Source organism: Nicotiana sylvestris, chromosome 4, assembly GCF_000393655.2.
Source record: "Nicotiana sylvestris chromosome 4, ASM39365v2, whole genome shotgun sequence".
In the NCBI taxonomy this organism is placed as follows: Eukaryota; Viridiplantae; Streptophyta; class Magnoliopsida; order Solanales; family Solanaceae; genus Nicotiana; species Nicotiana sylvestris.
The window spans coordinates 89138576-89148172 of NC_091060.1; the positions used below are offsets into that span (position 1 = coordinate 89138576).

The 9597-nt window shown below is 36.4% G+C and overlaps 2 protein-coding genes across 3 annotated transcripts; one reads left to right on the top strand and one right to left on the bottom strand.

The window, feature by feature from the left end:
• Positions 1-1223: 1223 nt before the first annotated feature.
• On the top strand, positions 1224-3713 carry LOC104232671 (abscisic acid 8'-hydroxylase 3-like). The gene is made up of 9 exons (XM_009785931.2): positions 1224-1429; positions 1829-2147; positions 2231-2383; positions 2461-2739; positions 2829-2915; positions 3006-3084; positions 3172-3278; positions 3364-3482; positions 3623-3713. The coding sequence occupies exons 1-9, from the start codon at positions 1224-1226 to the stop codon at positions 3711-3713; spliced, it is 1440 nt and encodes a 479-aa protein (XP_009784233.1).
• A 1549-nt stretch (positions 3714-5262) lies between these two features.
• LOC104232672 (serine decarboxylase) lies at positions 5263-9396 on the bottom strand. Of its 2 annotated transcripts, none has more exons than XM_009785932.2 (6): positions 9304-9396; positions 8690-9015; positions 7315-7546; positions 6995-7188; positions 6770-6906; positions 5263-6076 (listed from the first exon to the last, which is right to left on the bottom strand). In XM_009785932.2, exons 2-6 carry the CDS (start codon positions 9009-9011, stop codon positions 5498-5500), a joined length of 1464 nt encoding a protein of 487 aa, XP_009784234.1. In that variant the 5' UTR covers positions 9012-9015; positions 9304-9396; the 3' UTR covers positions 5263-5497. The 2 variants fall into 2 exon arrangements, with proteins under 2 accessions (XP_009784234.1, XP_009784235.1); XM_009785933.2 differs by having other exon boundaries at positions 8690-9034; positions 9304-9390.
• Between the last annotated feature and the right edge of the window lie 201 nt (positions 9397-9597).

Consider the following 9597-nt stretch of genomic DNA (forward strand, 5'->3'; position numbering starts at 1 on the left):
ACAACTTTAGCTTATCAAAGTAAATTAGTGGATCTATTCCTATTGATTTTACAATGAATCTATTTTGACATTATTACAGAAGAAGATGCCATATACTCATAGGCGGTAGCAATGATTTCCACGCCAGAATCCATTGTTGCATTGCTTCAAAAGATTAATTAATCAATCAAGTAGCTCTAATTAGACAAGAATGTTTACACCATCCAAGTTAAACTTGGCATAATTTCAACAGAAACACCATTGATTAGTGGTCTTCCTTAGATATAGCCTAATAGAAAAATCTAAGTATCAACCAATTCGAAGATCAATTAATCACTTCCATATGTCAAGCAGATGTGATTAGACAAGAATGTTGACACCAACTAAGTTAAACTTGACGTAATTCCAATAGGAAAAACAGCGAGATGGTTTCTCCTTGCAGAATATTTCAAAATTGAAGTGTCAACCAATTTATGCCTTAAAACTATTTCATTTATCTTGTCGAATAAAATCTGAATCAAATTCAAGTTGGTCTTGAATTATCCTTTATCATCAGAAATGTTTATTGTTACATAGTTTGAGCATCCGGTCCTAATTAATCGATTATAAGTAAAGGAGTTTAAGTTATATGCACTAATAGTGTAAGAAATATTTACAAAGTAGTGTAAGAAATAATTACACAGGTAAATCTTAATAATAAAACATTAATCGGTAACCTGGTAAATATGACATTTAAACTACATTAATAGTTAAAAAATGTTTTCACTGTTAATAGTATATAACTGAAATCTTTGAGTAAAGTAGTTTTGATTCACTGTTAAGCATTTTATCTTTCGTATTTAATTCCATGTATTATCCCAACTTTCTACAAATTGTAAATGAAGATAAAGATTTTTTTCTCTCTTCATTTCCTTGAACTTACCTTTTTCTGTTAGTAGAATAATTTGACTCTCTTATTTTCTTGACATTAAACAAAGCCTAGCTAGAAGAAATTGTGACTCCACAAACTTTATTTTGCATTAGTATTAATAATTGTAGGAATTAGAAATTAATAGTAAATCCATTTGGACCCTTGTCTTAGAAACCATCTCATACCAATGGACACATAATATATTCAATAGGGTCAAGTTGTCTTATCCCAACAAGGAATCAGTTTATATTAAAGCTGTTAACACAACATTCTTGAGATCATCACAATATCACATATAAATTCATCATTGTTTGCAGCTTCAACACATTCAAGAATGGAACTAATCATGTTAATGGTGATTGTGGTAGTTTTGGTTTTACTAGTTTTAGCAGTCTTACTGAAAACAAGGGATTCTCCAAAAGAAATGGAAGCAATTCCAGGTACCCTGGGATGGCCTATTATTGGAGAGAGCTTGTCTTTCATATCTGAATTCTCAAGCCGTGCTGGTATATACAGCTTCATTAACAAGAGACAGAAACTGTAAGGCCAACATATGATCATTTTCGTATTATCTATCTAGCTCTCTAGCATTGTCATTTTCTCCAGGGAATCGTAATAATGTGCTACGTTTAGAAAGAACTCAATCACTTGCATTGTGGAAAGAATTTATAATCTTACTCGGGAAGGTGAAATAAAATTCTTTAAATGCTCTATGTTATTGAAATACTCACTTTAATCCACTGACTACAGGGGCGAAGCGACCTTTTGCTAAGGGTGGTCACTTCGTCACTGCATATATTGAACACCCTTGGTCGGGAAATTTGTTTACTTCTTTCAAGTCTGAACACCTTTGGGAAATTTCTGGCTTCACCACTGACTGACTGTATCATGGTTTGGCGCGTGATTGAAATAATGATTGTAGCATGGTTTTGTTTATAGGTATGGGAAGGTGTTCAAGAGTTATGTATTGGGAAGGTACACTGTATTCATGGCTGGAAGAGAAGCAAGTAAAATCTTGTTGACAGGAAAAGATGGAATGGTGAGCTTAAACCTTTTCTACACAGGACAGCAAGTACTTGGACCTACTAGCTTGCTCCAACAGACGGGAGAGTCGCACAAGAGACTCCGAAAAGTAATTGCTGAACCACTTTCACTTGATGGACTTAAGAAGTATTTTCAATTTATCAACAGCTTAGCTATTGAAACATTGGATCAGTGGTCTGGAAGAAAAGTCTTGGTTCTTGAAGAAGCTTCCACAGTTAAGTCTTTTGATAATTTTATTATAGAGTTTGGTTTTTGATTTAGAGGCATTGTTTCAACCTGTTGGATTATGTTTTTCAGTTCACACTCAAGGTGATAGGCAATATGATAATGAGCTTAGATCCAACTGGTCAGGAACAAGAGAAATTTCGAACCAATTTCAAGATTATTTCTGCCTCTTTTTCTTCCTTACCCTTTAAGGTCCCGGGAACTGCATTTTATCGTGGCATTCAGGTAACAACATTTTTCAACAGTATATGCAGATTAGGATTGATGGACAAACTAATGAGATGACTATTTGTAAATTACAGGCTCGTGATCGAATGTATGCTATGTTAGACTCGATAATTGACCAACGGAGAAGTGGGAAAAGCTTGAAACAAGATTTCTTGCAATCCCTGGTAAAGAAGCATGGCAAAGATGCATCAGAAGGAGATGATGATGATGATGATGATGATAAACTCACCGATAAACAACTGAAGGATAACATATTAACACTGCTAGTTGCAGGACATGATACTACAACTGCTGCTTTGACATGGCTCGTCAAATATATTCAAGAAAATCCTGTTGTATTGGAACGATTAAGGGTAACTCTTATTGAACCTAACACGGGGAAAAAGAGCAACCTTTAACTTTCTGAAATTAGATTATACTAACTTGAATCTTTTATTTGCAGGAGGAACATAGAGAAATTCAAGCTCGAAAACAAGGCACATTAGATCTTGCCTGGTCTGAAGTCAACAATATGCCTTACACCGCCAAAGTGAGCTGCATACTAGTCATAAATTCAGCTTCTTTTCATCCCTGAAATTCAAAAAATAAGTTTTCTTTTTGTTGATCTTTCAATGTTCAGGTAATAAGTGAAACTCTTAGAATGGCAACAATCCTGCCTTGGTTTTCAAGAAAAGCAGCAATGGATTTTGAAATTGATGGTAACTGTCAGCTTTCTCATACCTGGATTTTGTTACATTTCCTGCTATAATATACAGAGCTAAAATAAATCTTTTAACCATTCTCAGGATTCAAAATCAAGAAGGGATGGTCTCTTAACTTGGATGTAGTGTCTATCCACCGCGACCCCAAGATTTTTGTTAATCCTGAGAAGTTTGATCCTTCTAGATTTGATGTAAGTTTTCCAAAATAATAAGCAGGCTCCTTCTATTCAACCCCTGAGATTTTATAACAAAAGTAACTTGTTGGATTCTCTGCAGGGGCCTCTAAAACCTTTCAGCTTCCTTGGATTTGGAAGCGGACCACGAATGTGTCCTGGAATCAACCTCGCCAAACTGGAAATTTCTGTTTTCCTTCATCATCTTGTCTGCAGATACAAGTAAGAAAAACATACATAGGAAAGAACTAGAACCAAACAAGAAAAAGGAAAATAAAGAAAACCAGTCGGTCCTTTTGAAATTTTCTCTAGTTCCTGCTGATAAGCCGTGTTTCTAATTTGAAGAGTTTTCTCTGTTGCAGATGGACACCTTTAGACACAGACGATTCTGTTCAGCCAACACTTGTCAGGATGCCGAAGAACAAGTATCCCGTCATGGTTGAGACACTTTAGATAATGTCTTTCTTTTACATTGTATTAAAAAGAGGAAAAGACAGTATTTTCAGATTTATAGGAGAATGTAACAGCAGAAATAAGGAAAAGGTGCTAACTCCTGGTTCCAGTTGAACCAATTAGTAACCAAGAAGTTGGAATAGTTCCTAAAGATCCATTGTTAAATTGCAAGATAAGGTATGAAACTCTTTGATGATGATAAAAAAATGGTAATCTAACAAAGTGGTATATTTTAAAGCTCAAAGCAAGTACTTTGCTGATTTTGTTCTGCGTCCTCTTTCATGTTCTTCTTTTCTCGTCGAGAGGGGTGGCTGGTATATGGCAGGAGATTGTTACAATCAACCCTTGGTCCTCCTATTCTACCACTGAATGTGATACATTTAACTCAGATGCATAGCTCGAAAACTTACTGGACGTTAGAATTTCCTGGTCAAAGAGCCAAGAAAAAGTCTAAATGTGCATAGTAATTACTCTCTTATAGCCACCTGCTATCAAGAAAAGAAGATGACTGTAACTACAGAAAAAAAAGGAGAAGAAAATGGGAAAAAAATCGAATAGTATACATCCTTTCAACCTTAACCTGATGTTTCTGTATTAACTTCCATGATTTCTTTCCACGCACTTCCTGGATATTCCTCAGCCAAACAACATATAGGCGACAGTATAATAGTTTGCGGATTCAATGAGATTGAGAAATTGTAAAAAGAGAGTTTAGATTCTGTTTGCAACCGAAGAAATTGTACCTCCACAATAAAAATACTACTTCTAGAAGAAGCATTACATTTCTCACATATAGAGTTTCCATGACAATGAAAATACTACAATCATGATAATCCTTATTGTATTGTAGAACTAGAATCTAACACCACAATCTAAACAACCATTAACTTTATCCCCCATTGAGTTTAACGTTGTCATTGTCAGATTTCATAATCTGCCTGCACCTCGCACATATATTACCGCACCTTGCTCTAGGCACTATGCCCCTCTACTGCATAACTCTTCTAACGATGTCTAAAGATATCACGAATATACATGCAGTCCTCAACCTCTAAAGGGGATAAAAAACCAGAAACAGAAACAAAAACAAAAGAAAAAGCAAATGGTTATCTGCTATAGAAATTAACTTGATCAGTTGTTTCGTTCATTTTTTTTTTGTGTGTGTGTGGGGGGTGGGGTGGGGGTGGGGTGGGGGTGGGGGGTTCACCTGCCCCCAGAAATAGAAAGAAAGAAACACACAGGCTCAATCCATCAACCCCTCTTCATGGGCAGAATGCTTACATCCAATAATATGATAGGAATTATTTTGCTTCAACAATATTGAAGTCATAACTGTTGACGTGATTTTTCTGCCAGTTCCATAACCGAACAAGACTAGTACACTACATCCAATCTTAAAAATTTTTGCACAAATGCTACCATAACTTTCTTCCGAGTCATCTGAATTCTCGTCAACATTTTTTCTCAATTTTGCTATGGCTAGGAGTTCCCCTTTTCATATCAAAGGCAGCTGACTGAGAAAATGGAGAGCACAAAAGATTCACAAAGCTGCCACAAAATTTTGGAAAATCCTTCCTTATGATAACACATTTTTGCAGAAGCAAAAGGGCCACAACAATACACTTCTATGACTCCAAGTCACAATTCAAACATCACTTGTACAATGAATCTAAGGTTTCCTATAGAAACAACGAGAAACTAATAGCTTCTCTAATTCAAACATCAGTGCTACAATGGCTCTAATGTTTCCTACAGAAACAATGAGAAACCTATAGCATCTCTATCTAAGAATTACATCCTCTGTGCTGAGGGCAGCAACAGTTTCGACTCCCAATATCTGCAGCTAGACAAGGAGGGTTGACGTTTTCATCCTTGTACCAGATTGATCGTGCTTTAACTAACTCGTCCAAGAAGTCATCCAGCTTTTCGACTGTGACACTAGGCATTACGACAACATGTGACATATTTCTTTCACAAGCAAGTTGCCACTTGCGAACAAATTCCTCATCTTTAGGTCGCTCAAAAACAACTGTGCTGCTCAGTTCATTCAGCATACCACTGATTCCAGCTCCTATAAGGCGATCTTTTAAGTAATGAGCATTCCTTAGGCACTTCTGGACTTCTTTCTGGAATCCCTTGTACCCTTTTCTGTTCAGGGTGCACCAAAGGAAAAGTGGAGCATGCCCATTCCGACTTCCCATGATAGTGGCGTCCCTTGAAGCAAGGTACTCCACGTTCCTAGAAAGGGCATTAATGTGCTCCAACCTAGTCAGTTGAACACCGCATGGCATTGGACATCCCACAAACTTGTGACCAGAGACGCTCACACTACCAATTGGCTTTTTGAAAGTAACCTGCGGTGCCTGTACATATTCACAATATCACTTAAGAGGCAAACACTGAAACAATAGCATTACCTACAAAAAAAAATCTTCTTTTTGGTTTCTTCCTTTTCTAAGAATTTAAATTTTAAATTTATTGTTCCATAAAATGGTACGTAGGAGTAAAAAAAGATAATAATTAATTTTATGTTTCATAAAAGCGCCGTGGCGGTGGATGGTCTCTGCTTGCAGAATCTCTTTTTTGGTTTGAAGAAGTTACCACGTGACGCACGTTAATACTTGTCAAAAGAAAAAAGGAATATAAACACCACCAACAGGACTGTAGATCTGCATACAAAATCTATTTCATCTTTTTTTTGTTTTTTACTGTGAAGAAGTATCCACATAAGGAACACCTACTGCCAACAGGACTGGAAAAAAGATACTTTTAGTCCTTCTAATCAGCAAAAGAAATGAATTCTGCTTCTCTTCATCTTTTCCCCCTTTAGTTCCAAAAGAAATGGTTACAGAGAACGAATTTGACTTTTAACCTTCTGCCTATTGCAAGTGGCAAAGGCAGCAACTTTTCACATTTTCAATTACACAAGAGTACCTCATAAACTCCTGATTCGCTAACAATAGCCAAGTATTTTCACATACACTTCACATAGGCTAGTTTAAGAAATGCAAGGAGAAGTTAAACAATTAAAACAGCCGGATAAACAAATTACTTACACGCTTGACAAATGGCATCATAAGACCAAAGAGAGCCCCGTCACAGTGGATATAAAACCGATCTTGTGAAAACCCACACTCTTCAAGGGTTTTTATGACAAGATCAAGATCATCGACGGCTCCTTTCACAGTAGTTCCTGCCAACCAAAAAAGATGGCACATTAGGAAGCTACGCAGTTGCTGCATTTAGGGAATATCTCAGACAGTGAAAGGGTAAGAGAGTACCGATGTTGACATTGAGGATTGCAGGTTTGTCCTTGTTTGCTAGTAGCTTAACTTTTAAGTCTGCACAATCTATTTCACCAGTTAGTAGAGTGTCAACCTTCACACATTCCATTCTATACATTCGTGCTGCTTTAAAAACAGAATAATGAGACTCCTTCGAAGCATACAAAATTCCTTCAGGAAATACTTCTCTCCTGCATTATTACGACAGTATTTTCCTTAGAATTAGAAAAAAGAGAGGAAAAAGGTGGGAGATCACCTCTTCACCAGTAACCTAATGCTTCCGCCTTCCAAAGGAAAAAATTTAAAATTATACTAACCCAACAAGGATTCCATGAAGATTTCCTTCAGTTCCACAGTTTGTGATGTATCCCCAATATTCATTCTTCTCTATTTCCCAGAGGCGTGCAAACCAGTCCAAAACCCCAACTTCAAACTGCCTTGAGTGCACACCATAGTTACTCTCAATGAATGGATCCCCCAAGTTATTGATGGAAAAATGCTGCAACTGTGTGAGTGCACCATAATCGAAGTCCAAATTATATGGATACCCTGCGAAAATCAGCAATCTGAGATAATAAGGCAAATATCTTTTTACACCTGGAATGCAATGAAAGTAGTCAAGGATGTTGTAAACTGGACTAGTCCACCCACCCACTGGGACATACTGTTGGCTAATTTCAATACTATATCTATATTCATTACCAAAAATAACATCGGTACGGTAGTTTGGAGGCAATAAATATATAAGGTTCTAACGAAGAAAAAGCACTTTTTAATGCTAAAAACAACCCGAAATCAAACTTTAATCAACAGCAAATAAGACAACACATATAGCTATTAAAAAGAAAGACAGAAGCCATTCTAAATTGTGTTTACCTCCCAAGAGGAGGAAAAACTATATCAAACTTAGGTGAAGATATAGATAAGACTATCAGAAACACCTTATATTAAATAACCACCCAATGATTTCATCCCCTCATGTTACATCAATACCCCCCCCCCCCAAATTACTTGCTATGTGATGGTAAAACTGTGTCCTCAACCTAATCTCACGCTCATGCAAGACCAATCTTTTGTTCAACTTTACCAGTCTGCTTCTTTTGCCATAAATAGGCATGTTCTTTTCATGTTGTCCCCAATGAAAATAATAGCAAAGAAAAATATTTAGCTATTCGTTACAACTTTCCAATGCAACAAACTGGACAGCTTAATTAGTCGAGGCCAAAAGCAATAGCCATAAGTTTGCCAATTTCAAACTCAGTATCTCAGAAAAGTGCTACTTTTAAGCCCGAAGAGTAAATTATCAAAATTCTAAACCAAAAAAAAATTGCCCCAAAAAGGAAACATAATAGTAAGTCATAACATTCACATTGGAGCTATATCCCCTAGTCTCTCCCGTTTTAAGGGGGATTAACCAATAACAGATAGACAAAAGTTCGCGCTAGAGATACCATTCCTAATATATATGAAACCAATTTAGAAAGCTAAACTGGCCATAGTAGCAACATTTGTCAAAAAAAGAAATATCTAAAGCCAACCTAAGAAAATCTATAATTCCCTTTATGGACCAGTAAATCCAATGGACTGTCGTAGAATTTCAAACTCAAACCTATAAAGTCAAAATCTTGGATTCGCCTCTACAAAGAAATCAAAATCACGTGTCACAATTCAAAATTAAAATGAACACGATACCTAAATGGTACTTAGTTCGATCAGTAAGAGTCTTCCGATACCGAGCCAAAACACTAGCCATATAGGCTTCCTTATCACCGGTAGATTCATCATCAGCATCAGGTTCCGTAACAGCTAAGCACGTTGTATGTATGTTCCTCCCTAACACAATCTCCCTCTTCTGCTCCTCACCATCATTAACCGCGCCATCTACATCCTCCGATTTCACTACTGCCGGCACCGGCTCCGCCACAGCCGTCAGATCAAATTGACTGTCCGCTGCCACCTCTTTTCCGATCACAGCGGAGCTGACCGATTCGATTACTGCACTTGCTCCTACCATAGCTCTGTTCGAATCAACAATCACTGCTTCCATTTTAGTAAAATTTTATCAAATCGTCAATTTTTTTAATTGTATACAAAATTAGTTACAGATCAAATCAAATAAATTAGAAACTTTTAATACAGAAATTCACCGAAAATACATATGGATCTCAATTCTCTAACTGATTATTTTGCACCTTTATTACAGATTCTCATATTAATAAAAAGAAATTTGCGCTTTTATTTTCTTCCGCAATGTATGAATATAAATGCGAAAAAATAGGAATTAGTGGGTAAATGTATGGTTTTACCTGAATTAGGAGAGATTATTGTATAGGAAAACCTGCAGTATCGGCTGAGTAATGATCGGATGAGTTGATTTTGCGGAGAGAGGAAAAAGGAGCAAATATGGTTTTGTATTTATAGCCTAATAACTGAATATTTCTTTTCATTTTTAGTCTTTTTCTTATATTTACTGATCAGTCCCTCGTAGTATTTTTTTAAGATCGGAACTCCCTCATGGAATCATAATGACTTTACTAGGCGCTTAGACGTAGTATTAACTGATATTTGAGAAAATATAATATTTGAAGTTGGTGTTGGAA

Coding starts and splice junctions, on each gene's coding strand:
- LOC104232671 (XM_009785931.2), top strand. CDS start 1,224: ATGGAACTAATCATGTTAATGGTGATTGTGGTAGTTTTGGTTTTACTA. Junction 2,740..2,828: donor TTGTATTGGAACGATTAAGG/GTAACTCTTATT, acceptor TTTTATTTGCAG/GAGGAACATAGAGAAATTCA. Junction 3,279..3,363: donor TTGATCCTTCTAGATTTGAT/GTAAGTTTTCCA, acceptor GATTCTCTGCAG/GGGCCTCTAAAACCTTTCAG.
- LOC104232672 (XM_009785932.2), bottom strand. CDS start 9,011: ATGGTAGGAGCAAGTGCAGTAATCGAATCGGTCAGCTCCGCTGTGATC. Junction 7,547..8,689: donor TCGAACTAAGTACCATTTAG/GTATCGTGTTCA, acceptor TGATTTTCGCAG/GGTATCCATATAATTTGGAC. Junction 6,907..6,994: donor AATCCTCAATGTCAACATCG/GTACTCTCTTAC, acceptor TTTGGTTGGCAG/GAACTACTGTGAAAGGAGCC.